This window comes from Lethenteron reissneri, chromosome 51 (assembly GCF_015708825.2).
Source record: "Lethenteron reissneri isolate LAM-NWPU_2019-01 chromosome 51, ASM1570882v1, whole genome shotgun sequence".
Taxonomy (NCBI): Eukaryota; Metazoa; Chordata; class Hyperoartia; order Petromyzontiformes; family Petromyzontidae; genus Lethenteron; species Lethenteron reissneri.
In genome coordinates this window covers 12612776-12629957 of record NC_083829.1, presented here as the reverse complement: position 1 = coordinate 12629957, position 17182 = coordinate 12612776, and the positions used below count along the sequence as shown (strand labels likewise).

The 17182-nt window shown below is 48.2% G+C and overlaps 1 protein-coding gene and 1 pseudogene across 1 annotated transcript in view; one reads left to right on the top strand and one right to left on the bottom strand.

The window, feature by feature from the left end:
* Nucleotides 1-10486, bottom strand: part of LOC133355560 (protocadherin-1-like) — a 105228-nt gene extending 94742 nt beyond the window's left edge. The window contains exons 1-6 of the mRNA XM_061572899.1: nucleotides 10469-10486; nucleotides 9827-9926; nucleotides 9403-9468; nucleotides 5435-5517; nucleotides 4824-4888; nucleotides 3537-3708 (exon numbers count right to left, since the gene is read on the bottom strand). Of these exons, the coding sequence (XP_061428883.1) occupies nucleotides 3537-3708; nucleotides 4824-4888; nucleotides 5435-5517; nucleotides 9403-9468; nucleotides 9827-9926; nucleotides 10469-10486 (504 nt within the window). The remainder of the gene's footprint in view (nucleotides 1-3536; nucleotides 3709-4823; nucleotides 4889-5434; nucleotides 5518-9402; nucleotides 9469-9826; nucleotides 9927-10468) is intronic.
* Nucleotides 10487-11997: 1511 nt separating this feature from the next.
* Nucleotides 11998-15093, top strand: LOC133355559 (uncharacterized; annotated as a pseudogene).
* Nucleotides 15094-17182: the final 2089 nt, after the last annotated feature.

Genomic DNA, 17182 nt, shown 5'->3' with positions numbered 1-17182 from the left:
TCGTGACGAAAGATACAGTAAATCTGGCTGTGACGGTCCCACCTGATGACGGAGACTTGTGTTGCCTCCGGAACGTCGTGATTTATAATTGTATTTCTATTATTTTTTAATACTTATTTTTACCTACGTGACTTTACCGAAAAAACCTAAGAGTATAATAAGGGTAACGTTTCTAATTTTCGTGACCAGACGGAAGAGTTATTTTGTTACTGGAGAAGCCTTGTTGAGTTCAAATGGAAGAGGGATGGTGAAATGAGAAATGATGTTGAGAAGCAGTGAGGGTACAATTCTTTAGTTTCCGTATCCACGGAAACATGCCCAGTGAGATTTCTCTTCTAGTGCCTCTTGTAAGTCTGCATGCACAAATGCATTTTAGACAGGAATACATGATTGTGTGTGTGTGTGTGATTGTGTGTGTGTATGAGCACATTTTAGGAGCGGCAGTGTTGTGGTTAGTGCACTGCCAGAGGAAACCTGTGGCCTGATTTCAAATCCCGCGTAGAACCAATAACAGTGGCGAATATGTGAACCGGTCCTGTGCCTACTCTAGGTCGACTCGGCCATAAACGAGTACCTGGTGCAATGTGTAAACATCAGAACTCAGAAGACAAAGGCAACGGGGTGTGGTGCTGGCCACCCACCCCCTCGTGTGCCGTGCCGGCTTTCACAGGTGCGGGGAATCTTGGCTTTGGATATGAGCGCATGAAGGCATGTAAGCGTCAACGTGTGCTTTCAGTGTGTACAATGCATATTGAAAATCAGCAATCGTGGATGCATACGAGTCTGCGATGCTTTGAAATAATGTGTATGTCCCATTAATGCTTAGATCTGGGATTATCCATGCAGGACTGTATGCAGAGTCCACAGAAACATAAAGATTCTGGACAGAGTCCAAGCAGACGGCTCCTCTAGCTGATGAGGCTGCATTGGTTGAATCACGTCGCCTGCATGCTCGGATACCACGTGTCCGGGCAGCCTTCGATAGAGGGCATCCGTAGACGGTAAAGCATCGGCTCGAGAGTAAATTGACTGATGAGCATCAGCTGGACTTTGCCAGCTGATGCCAGCAGTGTCACGTTTGGCCGCGCTGGAGGAGGAGGTGCATCAGTAATGGCACTGGGCACCTGGCAGCAGTGGCTGCTCTCCAGAACAAAACAAATCAGTCCAGAGAGCTGCGCTCATCACAATTAATGGAGCGGCAGGAGGTGACGACGGCACGCTAGCACAATGGGAAACTCCATTTGCGCATCTGCAGGTCACACCCATCTATTAGCCCATCAGCCACAACACCTGGGTCCAATCAGTGGTTTCTTGTTAGGTAATCTTCCGCGGTGGCGAGATGTTAACTATCTCACCCGGTATACAGGGGGTTGTGGGTCTGATCCCGACCCTGACGCCTGCTGTATATTTGGAGTTTGCACGTTCTCCCCGTGGTCACGTGGATGTTTCCCTGGGTCCTCCGTCCTGCAATGTATCTCCCACGTGATCAACCGCTTCGTTGAGCTATCGTTTGTCGTCAGGTCGCTTCTGAAAAAGAGCGACGTGGCTCTTACCTGGTCTAATAAAATAAAAATGTAGTTTATAGTTTAGTTTATAGTTGTGTAATCCAAACCACTCCCCATGGCCTCAACGTGCACCTCGCCTGCACTCACCCACCACCGCCACCAACGAATGGCAAATTGAAATCCGGCTGTTGCCGTCCGCGTGTGCACTTGCGACCACTCGCGACGTTTCCATCACTCGGCGTGCAATGGCATGACGCTCGGTAGGGACGGCCTGACCGTGAGCGTGAGACTGAACACTCAATGGGCCAGGGCGTTGGGTCTCTCTCACCCCAGCGGCAGTTGAAGCGTTACCCTGGGTCTGTTAACCCGTAACATCTGTGTCTGCCCCGTGCCTTCCTGTCATTGATATTTCACCGCTCAACGTGCGACTATCCTGGCAGAAAGAAACGTCACTTAGTGGCGAATGGCAGCAGTCACACGTGCGTGTGTACGCGTGTGTGCGTGTGTACGCGTGTGTGCGTGTGTGCCAGTGTACGCGTGTGTACGCGTGTGTACGTGTGTACGCGTGTGTGCGTGTGTGCGTGTGTACGCGTGTGTGTGCGTGTGTGCGTGTGTACGCGTGTGTGCGTGTGTGCGTGTGTACGCGTGTGTGCGTGTGTACGCGTGTGTGCGTGTGTGCGTGTGTACGCGTGTGTGTGTGCGTGTGTGCGTGTGTACGCGTGTGTGCGTGTGTGCGTGTGTACGCGTGTGTGCGTGTGTGCGTGTGTACGCGTGTGTGCGTGTGTGCGCGTGTGCGCATGTGACAGCTGCCTGGGTATTTTATGTCACCAATCGCTCCCTCCCCTAAACTCCCCATGAGTGATGGGGCAGTTGTGGAGATAGTGAAGTTTCCATACTTGGGCAGTGTGCTAATGACCAGCTCTCGTTTGACAGCTGAGGTTTCACTCAAATCTAGAACACTGGAGCGGCATTATCTTTTCATCGGCCGCATATCGCCGTGTAGAAGCTGCCTGCCCTGTCACCCCATGCACATCCCCTGGTCTTCTCGGCCATAGTTACGCCCTCCCTTCTCGATGCTTGCAAAGGATGCAGCCATCCAAAGGAACATCTGCACCAGTTTGGAACATTCAAGCTAGCCTGCCTACTATCCATCCTGGGTTTAACCAGACAGGGTTGTGTGAGGAGTACACATGTTCTTGAAAGATCTGGACACAGTCCCATCAGTGAGATCCTCCAGCAAGCGAGGCTACGTTGGCTGGGTCATGTAGCCCGCATGCCCAGCCACCGCATCATTCCCAAGCAGCTTTTGTTCAGCCAGATAGAAGCCAAATAGAAGCCAGGTCGGACTAAACGGACGTGGCACGAGCTAGAGAAGAGATGGACTGATGTGGAGCTGATTTGACTTGCCAAAGACTGGTACCAGCGGTGTAAAGATCGGCCTCTGTAGAGGAGGCTCGTAAAGGACGCTACTGGGCAGTTGGAGGCAGTCGCCCTCCAACAACAACGGAGGGTGGAGGAGCGACGCTCACAACAACGAGCGGAGCGCCGGGCATGTTAAAACACAGCAAGTTGGCTTGGTAGGGGGCACAGGTGGTGCATCTGCCGGTCATCTTAGTCAGACAACCCAAGGCACCCGGGTCTGTCCGGAGACCTCCTGCCAGCAGCGAGCCTTCGACACTTCACGTGATAGCCTCAACGTTCACCTGGCCTGGCACAGGCGCGGTGGTGACGTCACCGTCAATTTTGTGGCGAATGTCGAAGATTGGTATTGGTGTGCGTGTGTGTGCGTGTGTGTGTGGCAGAGGTGGGACAAAGTCATTGTTATGCAAGTCCAAGTCGAGTCTGGTCCTGGGCCTCCCCTAGGTCGACTCAGTATAAAATCAGTACCTGGTGCGGAGTGTATTAAGCATCGCAACTAGGGAGACAGGCCTTCACAGGTGCTACTCGCTAACAGCACTTGCCCAAACAGTCTATTAAGGCTACACGGGGCATCTTTGCCTTTGTGTGTGCGCGCGCGAGAGAGCCCCTCACCTGGCTCTGCGTGAAGCGGGGGGCGTTGTCGTTCTCGTCGGTGACGCGCACGTGCACGCGCGTGGCCGCCTCGTGGGGGGGCGTCCCCCCGTCGCGCGCGTGCAGCCACAGGGAGTAGCGGTCGCGCCGCTCGCGGTCCGGGGGGTGCGCACCACCAGGTACGGGGGGCCACCTTCACGCGTGGGGAGACACGCACGCACGCACACACGCACGTTCTAGCGAGCCGTCGAACAAAGACGGTGACTGCAGAGCGCGCTTTCAGATGCGCTTCTGCGGCCGTCTGGAACGCTCTTTCGATATTAAGAAGCCACTGGTAGCTGTGCACTTTATAATATAAATAAAAAACTCGTTTCTTTAGAACTGCTTTTTGTGTTTAGTTTGTTGTCCTTCCCCCCTCAACTCCGATTTGCACGGTTGGGGACGTACGGTGCTCTAAAAAAAGATCAACATACACACGCACGCATCAGCAACGGCTTGCAGATGTGCGAGATGTTAACTACCTCGCCTGGTATACAGGAGGTCGTGGGTTCGATCATGCCTCTGACACATGTATATTTGGAGTTTGCGTGTCGTTCCCGTGGTCGCGTGGATTTTTCTCCAGGTCCTCCGGTTTTTCCCTCCACATTTAGAAACATACATACAGCATTTGGCTACTGCTATACATTTCCACTTGATGAGCCACTTTGTTGAGCTATCATTGTGGCCAGAGCTTTATAGCTCAGTGGGCCTTGCCTAGTAAAATAGCAATAGTTTAACTTTTAGTTTTAAGCAGACTCAATTATACGGTTTCGTGGAGGGGAATGGCCTGCCCAATGCTTTGAGTGGTAAACATCGACGCTGCAATCCCAAGTAGTAGGGGGCTGCCTCTGTGGCTCTAGAACAGCGGTCGGGATCCTATGGCTCGCGAGCCATATATGGCTCTTCTGGTGACGGCATATGGCTCCCAGACAATTTTGAGTTGAAAAAAAAATACAAAAATCAGTTTGGAACTGATTTTAAAATACTTGTGATATTGCTTAGTAATACTGTGTCATTTTAAAGTAAACAGAAATTAGTTTTGAAGATAAATTTCACGGGTCAAGGGGCCTCAACGCCTGCATGAAGCTCAACCTCACCACGTACGAACCAGACTACAAGGCCATCAGCAAAACCATGCAGCACCAGAAGTCGCATTAAAAGTGATACATATTTAATTTATTATACGTTAAAAAGACTATATGGCTTTCAATGCAATATATTTAGAAATATTTGGCTTTTATGGCTCTCCCAGTCAAAAAGGTTCCCGACCCCTGCGTTAGAACTTTTCCTGCGCCCCAGTAGCGGGACAGCACCGTCGACATCTTGGGGTCAAGCTGTAAATGCCCACCCCGGGTAAACGACGTCCTTAGGCACACGGCATTTTATGGCCCAAACATTAATGACCACACTCAATATGAAGTCCGAATCCATGGCTTTAGGAGTGGTGGCACAGCGCTTATCAGAATTCACTCTGAACCCAGCGGCCTGCGAATAACCCCATGGCTGACATCGGTGACCAGGTGATATCAGAACGGGGCCACAGGCACTCCTTCAACAACCCATAACGACCAGCGTGGTGAAGTATGGTCAAGCAAACGACCCTTGACTGGCAGAGCATGGAGCGCCCTTCATCCAGCATTGGATTGGAAAAAAAAACCCACATATTCTTATTCATTTTACAAACTTAACAATGGCACTTCAAGTGTCCTAACCCAAAGTTCGAAATTTAAATGGTGGGTAGATATAAAGCACAGCAGCATTTGCTCGTATACTACTCATTGACGACACTGTGAAATCCTTGAATTAAATACAATTGTGAGGTTTACTTGCTGATAAATTGTGCTCAATGTTTCAGCTGACAAGCCTTGATGAAAGGTCACACAGGCGGTCGGCAGCGTGACAGCCATGCCCACGTGGTTCTCGCGAGGGATCGCTAGCGGGCCGCAGACCAAGGCCTCGGCTGCTGAGAAACACCACGAGAAAAAAACCTAAGAATATGAGAGGTGTTCAATTCCGGAACATTGTGAGAGCTGAAATATTTCATGCCGCGTTCCCTTTCTGAGAACGTTAATTTGATGTCGCGACATGGACAACATTTGATTGGGATGTGACAAAAAACACACACGCTTACACCTTGAAGAAAAGAGAGCACAAAACATCCCCACAAAACCACCTCCAGTAGACGTGGAGACCTCATATGGGGACGAGGGATCATGAGCGTGACAGCTACCACTCACTCCGCTTACTTCTGGATAAACTAATATTGCCACCGCGCGTACAATGCAATATAGTAATACATGTAACCTGGAATGCGCTGTCGTACAATATTCGCTCACTCTCGAAGAAAGAGAGAGAGAAGACGACTCAGAGGTGAGAAGAACCATAAACAAGCAGGAAGGCAGCTGCCACGAGATGAGCCGGCGCCAAAAATCGTCCAAGTTCTGCGGTCCTCTATGTAAGTGTGTTATGGGCCAATTAAAATGCGTGTTTGCATGTGGGAGGGAATTGGAGCAGCCGGAGAAAACGCAAACGTGCAAGGGGGAGTGTCACTCTTTCCGATACAGACAGAACAGTCACACATTGTTGCTGTCCTGCATTCTCCTGGCAGGCCAGGGTTACGGCACCTCCTCGACACAACATTTGCGTGCGGTCCACCCACTAGTGCTGGATTACGGGCAGCCTACGTGCAGAGCCATCAGCGCCCGGCTCAAGACTAATATGAGGCTCTACGAGTGAGGCAGCTGACACTCTCACGCCCCCCCCCCCCCCATGTCTGGAGACACCAATATTGCCACCGCACGTACAATGCACACGAAGGCACGCACACACAAGTTCAAAAAACATCGACTGTGAGCAGTTGGCAGAGAATGCTCTCCTCACGCCAGGAACGTCACTTGACAAGCCGCAGGAAATGTCGCTCTCCGGAGCGAATGTCTAATTTCACTCCACGCATCAGGTGAATATTCTGCAGCAAAAAGTGGGTCCGTATACGCAGCACCCCTCTGCCGCCACGGCTTAATGCGTTCTCTCAAATAGCAATGGATTTGCTTCTCGTGGAGGAGTGCCTGTGTTAGTTATGGACGTGCAATTTCAAACCACGAACCGGGCACGAATATTCATCCCAGACATCGCTAGAGGAATGCGGCCGATTTGTGTACACACAATTAGCATTTCCGCCTATAAATCCAGCATTGGAAATCAAAGAGTGCTCCATGCTGCAATGTATTTACAGTTCCACATGAACCATGTGAACTAATTGAAAGAAAAAGGAGGATTGTGTTGGACTGGGACGTTATGGATTTTGGAAACAATGGATATAATTAGAGAATTCTGGAAAAATCTACTTTGAAAAATAAAATAAGGAATGATGGTTTGTAGCAACATTGCAGGCCCGAATTCAAAATAATAATAAATATATGCTAATGAATTGTTTTTACTGTATCTGCATGAGGGTATTCTTATAGAAAATGTTGAAATAAGTTTCAAGTTCTTGGTTCTTTCGGTAAAGTCACGTAGAATGGAAATAATAAAATAATAAAAATGAAACATAATACTATAATATAATAATATAATATTTTTGTTATTTTTTTATTTCCATTCTACGTGACTTTACCGAAAGAACCAAGAAGATGAATCCCTGCAGTCACGAAAGCTTTAAATCGAAATATAAGTTTCAAGGTTAGACCATTACATAGCCAAGGATGTACAGTATCAGTGCACACGACTGTCATTTGCACGATTCCCAAACATTAAGAATTATAATTTCATTTTTTAAACGTAATTAATATTCTTGTTTTGCTGCCTTGCCTAAGCTCGCATTTGGCCTTGACAAATTTACAGAAATGTGTGTACTTGTGCAATTTGTACATTGAATATTCTAATGACTTATTTTAAGTGCCTTTGCTTAACAGTTCTCTATCTTACTCTCGTATCCATTGCTGTATTTTTGTGTTAATGTCACTCGCTGACCCAGCCCAGACTGGACATCTTTGAAAAAGAGCTTCATAGCTCATGAGATTCTTTGTGTAAATAAAGATCCCCAATAGGCCACCCTTGAACAGGCTAAACTCGTAAGCAACGGAATGGCTCCATTGTATGAACTGGCCATGTAGAAAGCAAAACCAGCCCCCTCATACATGTCTAAATCTAATTATGGTAACAGGTACTGTGCACTGAGCGAAGTGATCACTCTTTCAGAAGCCACCTGGCCACACACGATAGCTCAACGAAGTGGCTTATCTCGTGGGAATTTACAGCAGCCGAATATTCCACACGCGTGTTCATCCTAAATGTGGAGGGAAAACCCGACGGACCCGGACAAAAGTGAATGTGACTACGAGGAGAGAGACATGCACACTCAAAATAACCCACGACCTCCTGTATATCAGGAGAGGGAGTTAACATCTTATGCCGAAACAGCGTTGAGCACGTGTCAACTATCGCTGGCATCATAGCCCTCGCTCCAAACGTACGAATCACTCAACTGTTGTATGTATGTTTTCAAAATAAACAAAAACCGTGTTTATCCCTAATTCTACTTAGTCAAACATATTGAGTACACATTTATTTAAAAAATTAGAAGCCTCAGTGTTGAATTGAATATTGTGAGCGTGTGCACTGTTGAGCGGGCGCGATGCGTTGTGATGGTGTACGCCTCTATAACGCCACTATTCCCACATAAATGCTGCATTGCTTATCACGTTGACGGCCTTTGGAGTGAACTGATGAAGAGCGCGTTTAATCGTTATTGCTATTCGTATGGTACGGTAGCTGAATAAGCATACTTGTTTTAGCATTTCTAGCATCTGTGTGTTTGCGTAGTAATACTTGTCCATCATAGGACCTCCTTTGCCAGTGTCAAAATATAAGAATAGGTTTTCCCCTTTTCTTATAACACTTGTCCATTTATAGTTACATAATTAAATGTAACCATTTATTTACGTTATCACGCAATCAATTTGAACATTTTTAAATTCAATGTCGTTCATAAGCTTTAAATAAAGTATCCATCCCCGTGTTTTAAAACGAATTATTTTTCCTGGTCTCCCTTTCCATATACAGGCACACTGTCTCAATGGCATGCGACCTCGCTTATGACTAACAGTCAATAAATACAGCGGTAGGGCAAGTGTTCAGCACACTTTGGTTCAAACCCAGACACCTGGCCACGGTGTTAATATTGTTTGTTGCTGCGTCATGAGAAAACTCCTGACCCAATCCACCTTTATCCAACAGCGGATTGACAAAGGGGAGCAGTAAAGGATTACATTTTAATTCATACATAGTGGATTTGTATTCCAGTACTGATGGATAGGTATTAGCGGAGTGTCATGTGATGCGCTGCTGCTCAATATGGTAAGTAGCCCAATGTCAGTTACTTTCGCATTTAATGTCCTGAGGAAACAAAACCTAACACTGATAAATGTGATCGCTCAACGCTATACTTGGTATGAATACTCTGACTAGCACGGTAGGCTGCGCACGGCGTGAAACAAATTCAGCAAACATACTTGACGCTGACATCATGGGCCACATGTTAGCCGAGCAGCGGTGGCTGTGCACGCCTTTTCACCCAGCACTCTGGAGGCAATGAGGTTGGTGGATCACCGCACGTGTTGAGAAACTCCCTTTCCGTGGGCGGCGAGGAGATGGCGGTCCAGCAGAAAAAGAAGTGAACTTCGCCTGGTCCGTCTGTACGGGGATACAGTGCTCCCCCCTCGCACGCGTCTGTTTTCTCTGGGTGCCCCGGTTTACACGCACTGTAAAAATGTTTTACTTGGCCGATAACACCTGAATATGTAGAGGACCACAGAACTTAGGCAATTGTTGGCGCCTGCTCAGCGTGCACCTGCCTTCTCCGACTCGTCTGCGGCTCCCGAGTCGTTCTCTCTCTCTCTTTGAAAGTGAGCAAATACTGTGCGGAGCATTGCAAGTTAAAATTATGACATTGAAATTGAGCTGCGTGTGTGTGTGCTGTGTGTTCAAACCACGTGTGTACTTCTGCTCCTGATAAAAAAGAAAATCGGTAAGAATAAACAGCCCTCTTGTGTGTTGTGGTGTTGCTCGGCATCCATATTTATTCGCAACACCCACACTGCCATCCTGCGACTCGTTTTCAGGAGGGTCCTGCAATGGGGTTTTTAAGATGTTTTCAGTCAATGAGGGTTGATACAAGTGGTAGGAAACCAGAGCCCCGATAAAAACCCACACGTGCGAGAGAGCAACGCTCTATCTCCGTACAGAAACAGATGGAGATTCGTCCACCTGCTTACTGTCTTCTCCTGGCGAGCCACGGTAAGGCTGATCGACGCTCACGGGAGAGACTTTCCCCGGTCTGGGAGCCGCATCAAAGAACGAATAAGCTGAAGGCAGCTCTCGGCAGGCAGAGCAAAACGTCACAGACCTAACGGTCGAACAAAGCGGATTACGACCCGACAAGCACATCTCACAGAGTCATACGGCACATCCGCAACAAACAAAAAACATAGCAAAATGCCAATGTTGAGGTCTTGCTACCCATGACAGGGCTTCAGAAGAGAGTTCGTGTGGCCTTGCTATTTTTTTCTTATTTTACCAGGTAAGGCCCAATGCGCTGCTGTTTTTCAGAAGCGACATGGCCACAAACGACAGCTGAAACGAAGAGGCTTATCGTGTGTAAATTTGATAGGAGCCAAATACTCAAAACGCGTGGTGTTGATTCTAAATGTGGAGGGAAAAACCAGAGGACCCAGATAAAGATCCACACGACCATGGGGGAGAGCACGCAAACTCCAAATATACAGCAGTCAGGGTCGGGATCGAACTCACAGCCTCCTGCATAGCAAGCGATGGCGTTAACATCTCATAGCCACAGTGGCACCACCATAGTAATGCCTGGCCCATAGTACGGTGGGAATGTAGAGACGTGGTCTCACTGGAACCAAGATGACCATTGCGGAGTTACGTCACAATGGAATGTTAATTCACTCGACTGTCGTAGAGGTTCGTAAAAAAAAAGAAATCGCATTAAAAAAATAAAAAAAACAGGTCTTTGTTGCTCCCAAAATTGTGCTTTTAAGTCAATCATGGGATTAGAACGTCTTCATTACCAACAGTAGTCGCTTTTCATTAAACTATAGCTAACGATTCCCTTTCTGGCACAAGATTCTTGTTAGGGTCTGCATTGCATAATTATATCTTCCTCTGTTTAATTGCATTTTATATACCTGGATAGTTACTGCATTTTTTGATTAAGAAGTTGCTTCGCTTACCCTGGCCAAACTTCTAACCAAGAAAAATTAATGAACGTGGCTTAGAAAAGTAATGCAATTTACTTGAATATGCATAACACATCTGCGAGGCAAGAATAAACATCCTTCAAATTAGTTTACAGATGAATGTAGTCTAAAATTGCTTTCTGCTCTCATATCAAACACCGCGGTTTGACCGATGACGTTTAAATGTTTTCCAACCGCACAGTGTACAGTGGCTCATTACTGGGGCATTACATTCTTATGAAGGCATCGTTTTTCTCCGTCGTTCTATTCAACTTGGGCCTAATTGAGCTGAATTATTTATGAAGGGCCCTGTTGTTTTTGTAGATTGCAGCTGTTTTAAGAATGCATAACTCATTATTGTATTCCTGTCCCGTAATGCATTACACCTTCCAAGCGTATCGTGTTATTGTTTGAATACCATTCGTTTTGCCCGATTGCAAGGGTCCGATCGTTTAAAATCCCTTCACACTATTGCTCCTTCTCTCTTCCCTTCCTTTTGTAAAAAGTTTCCGCGCTCCTGTCCATGGTCCCAGGGGTGAGCAGAAGAAGCGATGCCATTCCCCTCCCTTGTAAAACAAAAAAACGCCTCCTTCACCAATAATGCCGAGTTGGGTCACCATTGTCAGAGCATTGCCTCTTGTTCCAAAGTGAACGGTGACGACCCGGCACCGATCAGCCAGAGTGAGCCAGCTTCGTCGCTGCCTGCTGGGGTTAGACGACTAAACTATTGTGTGTTGAGCTCGGAATGTTACCCTGTTAGTGAAACTAACGCAGCAACAAACAATGCCACGTGATATCGGATGGCTATACAACCATATTTTCTTCCTTCACATTTTCGATGTACGGCGCAACAGCGGGTCGTGCGGGTCCTTATATACGGAGCTGATTGTTGCTGTTTGTATGTCTGTTACGAGGTTGGATGAACGTTTATTTATTCTCAAAATTAACACGCAAGGGGTGGGGAAAAGAGGGGAGTGGGGGAGGGGGAAACACGTGGGAGGGCTGTGGGCCAGGACAGGGCACCGGTCACAGTACAGGGAGTGGTGGGGGGGGGGACATAAACTCCGCGCTCAAATTCGGTGCCCTAGGGCTTGGTGAGGATGGGGGGGGGATTTGGGCTCTCTGCCCCATCCAGGTGGGGACCACGAGCGAGAACACGAACGTGGGGAGGGGAATAGAACGTGACCATGGGGAGGGGAACGATAACTACGAACATCGAGAGGTAAAGGGGGTGGCTGTGGCACCGGACCAAGGGATTCAGGACGCGAGGTGCGGGTTTAAATCGGCTACTCGGCCAACGGGTGCCGTGTCCTTTTAAAGTCTGCCTCCTCCTTCCCTGTAAATCGCGCCGTCGCAGGGGGTCGAGAGAGGCGCACGCAGGGAACTGTCCTGTCTGTGGAGCTGTGGCATCAGACGCAGCGTGGCTGGGTGGCTCGAGTGAAGTGGCCACGTGGGGTCTGGGAGGTCACAGCATTGAGCCAGCACTGCTGAGAACCTGGGTTTGAACTCATGCACCCACTAAAATCTCGTGCGATTTTAATTGATAGAGCGTCTTGACAAAGACGCTGAACAAAGGATTAACTATTTGTGCAGCAGAAGAAGTGCGAGAAGAGAGAGTTGATGGGAAGGATGGCAGTGCGTGAGCATGATGACGCGTGAAATAAACGTCGATGGACGTGACACTGAGTGGTTAATGACGATTGAGGGTGACGAATGGGTAGGGACGCTGGGAAAGGGGGGTGGTGTGCATGATGTATGTACGTATGTTGAACGACTTTCGCACCGTGCGTAGCCGACCGCGCATATCGGTGGTCACGGGGGGGGGGGGGGGGTGATGGGGAATAGGGGAGAGGAGTGGGGGTAAGCGAGCGTTGTAAGGGAATAACGGAACAGGGAGAGTGATGGCTCGAGGTGGAGGGGCAGCTTGTACCGATGTAAGGGGCCAGAGGCGGTAAAGAACGGAATCGTGATTGAAATGAAATCAAGTTCTCAAGTGAAGAGGGCTGATAGCTAGTTAATCAATGAGCTGATAGTCTAAGCCGGTAATTCAATGAGCTGATAGTCTAAGCCGGTTAATCAATGAGCTGATAGTCTAAGCCGGTTAATCAATGAGCTGATAGTCTAAGCCTGGCTAATCAATAAGCTGATAGTCTAAGCCGGTTAATCAATGATGTGATAGTCTAAGCCCGGTTAATCAATAAGCTGATAGTCTAAGCCCAGTTAATCAATGAGCTGATAGTCTAAGCCCGGTTAATCAATGATTTGATAGTCTAAGCCGGTAAATCAATGAGCTGATAGTCTAAGCCGGGTCAATCAATGACTGCGTGAAATAAAAGACATTAATATACGGTGCTATTGGGAAACATTTCAGCTCTGAGACTTGGTTTCAACAACACGTGACAAACACTCGCTGCGTCGGATTAAAATGTGTGCCCAGAGTGTGAACAGAGAGCCCTGTTGAAGTTGTTTCAAAAGTACTTCTCCGACATCATATTTCAAGGTGGGTCTCCGATACAAGATGATGCTTTCATAGCTCTGGACGTTGTGAATGGAAATTCCTTCGTGCTCCTCACACGATGCAACGTAGGGATAATATAATTAGGGGAGGGAAATCAAACAATAAATCCTCATGCAAGGCAATAATTAGTATACAGATGATGAATAAAATTAATGACAATACCTTTTAGCTCTCAACATTCATCGCCGAGCATTGGAATTAAACTGCGCCAGTTAGCATGCCTCTCATTTTTTTTCTGACAAGACGTGGACAGTGTCTAAAACAAGCTGCCGTGCCCGCCTATTTGGGTGTAATCCGAGTATTTATTGTAGATATCTTTTCATGACTTGCTTACTTTAAAACTGCACACGTGCACATAGCTGCACGTGTCGTAGGAAATCAATACGGACGCAAATAAATACACGTACATTTAAAATAAGCAGGCAACGCGCAGCTTCTCGAAGCAAACGCCTATGCGATGGAAATTGTCACGCGCTTTTATAAACGCTCCGCAAGAAGATGGGACAGTGGGTTTAAGTGTCTGAAGGACAGCACACTTTATAACGCGGACACATGCCACCGAGGAAAAGATTGAGTTTCTTGACGGGGAAAAAACCCTAAAAACCTTGGGCTACAAGCAGACGGACCACCACGGACTTCATCCTTTCCACCACGTACAACTTTTTGAGTTATTTCCACTCGTATTGATTTTCTACCCAGCTTGCCTCTGAGAGTTACGGTCTCACCGTTGGTCCTGGAAGTGAAAAGGTCACGAGGCGCCGAAATAGCTCCGCTTCATTAAGTGACAAAACACAGCGCGTCTTTGAAGGATATCTTTTGTTGAGGATGAGGCCTTTCGCGTACGACAACCGGGCCACGACGAATCACTGAAAATAACTCCACTTCTGTAAAGATACCGCTCGGGCGTCAAAAGAGATGCCTCGAGCGGCCCGTCGACAATTGCGACGAGTCAGTCCGTTGGAGTTGCCCGTACCCGGCGAAGTAGCCAGCACTACCAGCACTACCAGCACTGCCAGCACCAACAGCACCAACCGCACCAACAGCACCAGCAGCACCATCTAGCACCATCAGCACCAGCAGCACCAGCAGCACCATCAGCACCAGCAGCACCAGCAGCACCAGCAGCACCACCAGCACTCGCAGCACCAGCAGCACCAGCAGCACCAGCAGCACCCGCAGCACTACCAGCGCTACCAGCGCTAGCAGCGCTAGCATCGCTAACAGCGCTAGCAGCGCTAGCAGCGCTAGCAGCGCTAGCAGCGCTAGCAGCGCTAGCAGCGCTAGCAGCGCTAGCAGCTGCTAGCAGCGCTCAGCAGCGCTAGCAGCGTCTAGCAGCGCTAGCAGCGCTAGCAGCGCTAGCAGCGCTAGCAGCGCTAGCAGCGCTAGCAGCGCTAGCAGCGCTAGCAGCGCTAGCAGCGCTAGCAGCGCTAGCAGCGCTAGCAGCGCTAGCAGCGCTAGCAGCGCTAGCAGCGCTAGCAGCGCTAGCAGCGCTAGCAGCGCTAGCAGCGCTAGCAGCGCTAGCAGCGCTAGCAGCGCTAGCAGCGCTAGCAGCGCTAGCAGCGCTAGCAGCGCTAGCAGCGCTAGCAGCGCTAGCAGCGCTAGCAGCGCTAGCAGCGCTAGCAGCACTAGCAGCACTAGCAGCGCTAACAGCACTAGTAGCACTAACAGCACGAGCACTAACAGTACTATCAGTAGCAGCACTATCAGTAGCAAGCCTTCCGGAGCTCAGAGTCGCCATGAACACTGCGTGGCGTTGGCCGCATAATCGCGCTGGGTTTCACACTGGCCACGGGAATGGGTTTCACACTGGCCACGGGCATGGGTTTCACACTGGCCACGGGCATGGGTTTCACACTGGCCACGGGAATGGGTTTCACACTGGCCACGGGAATGGGTTTCACACTGGCCACGGGAATGGGTTTCACACTGGCCACGGGCATGGGTTTCACACTGGCCACGGGAATGGGTTTCACACTGGCCACGGGCATGGGTTTCACACTGGCCACGGGCATGGGTTTCACACTGGCCACGGGAATGGGTTTCACACTGGCCACGGGCATGGGTTTCACACTGGCCACGGGCATGGGTCACACTGGCCACGGGCATGGGTTTCACACTGGCCACGGGAATGGGTTTCACACTGGCCACGGGAATGGGTTTCACACTGGCCACGGGCATGGGTTTCACACTGGCCACGGGCATGGGTTTCACACTGGCCACGGGAATGGGTTTCACACTGGCCACGGGCATGGGTTTCACACTGGCCACGGGCATGGGTTTCACACTGGCCACGGGAATGGGTTTCACACTGGCCACGGGCATGAGTTTCACACTGGCCACGGGCATGGGTTTCACACTGGCCACGGGAATGGGTTTCACACTGGCCACGCGCATGGGTTTCACACTGGCCACGGGCATGGGTTTCTTATTATTAACACCACGCAGGAATAGAAAGGATTTAACAAAACGTGCATTAAGAGCCGACTGCGGCAAGGACTCGGACGTTCTTTAAATAGTTTTTTTGTGGAACGTCAAAGCTAGAAATCTCGTGCTCTTGATTCAACCAGAGTAACACATAATGGCAAGGGAGATGTACGTACTGAACAGTCCCTCCAGAAAAACGCGATTATGCGATCGCATGATTCCATGCAAAATCAGCCAAAGTCCGCATATTTATGCGGGGGGCGCGTTTTTTCAAGTACGCCGCACTTTCGCCGCATAAATTGCAGATTTCCACGCGCAAAATATGCGGGCTTGCATGATTTCATAATCCCCGCATTTTCGTTGCAAAAAGTCACATATATCTTAGCAGAAAGTTGAAAAATGTTGCGCTTACTTCACACAGGCGGAAGTCGACGCTGGACAGTCACTTTGCAACCGACAAACATTCAAGGATGGTTAAAGCAGCAGCGGAATCAGCAACAGCATCTACAAACTAGTGTTGTCTAACCGAAGAAGATCAACTACCAACCAAAACCTCAAAGCCTTGGTCTTCCTTTACCATAACCAACGAGTCCGCAGTGGAGCATTTGAGAGGGAGGAGATGGTGGAGGGGGAGGAGATGGACACTGAGGGAGAGGGGATGGAGGATGAGGATGGTGAATGATTGGCCAGTGTTAGAGGCTACGTAGTTAATTTTATTCAGGAGTTTATGCAACTTTACAATTGTAAGATTGCACTTTTTTGTTAGTAGTATGTAAATTTACATTACTGTAAGACTGTACTGTTACTGTATTGCTTACGTTACTGTGCAATGAAAACACTTATTTTAACAGAAGATGTCTGTTTTGTATAGCTACCTCTGTAAAACAGGAAGCACACATTTTATTTTTTAATATTTTATTTATTCATTTTTACAGAAGTTGTAGCATATTCATTTTATAAAGCTACAGAACTTGTTCGACTCAATGTTTTGTAAGTTTGAGCCATCTGTTTGTTAAGGTCTGAAATAAAACAAGATGAGAACTTAAATATTCCCAGCACTTTCTGTGATGTAGTATGCTTGATTATCATAGGAAGTAATAAGAAATGACTCTTTTCATTAAAATAGTAGCCTAGTGAATAGGGTGTTGGGGGAATCACTTTTTTTTCTCTTTTTCATCAAACCGCAGTTTTTGCAAGTTCCCGCAATTTTATCGCATAAAATTGCATAAATATCCCGCATATTCCATCGCATTTTTTAAGAAAACGTGCCGCATAATCAACGATTTTTGCCCGCAACAATCACCAAAAAACTCCGCGTTTTTCTGGAGGGACTGACTGAAGATACAGACACATCTGATGGCTGTCGTAGTACACAGTGTATATAACACATATTTGAAGTGAAATAAAGTGCTCGTTATTTTTACAAGTAT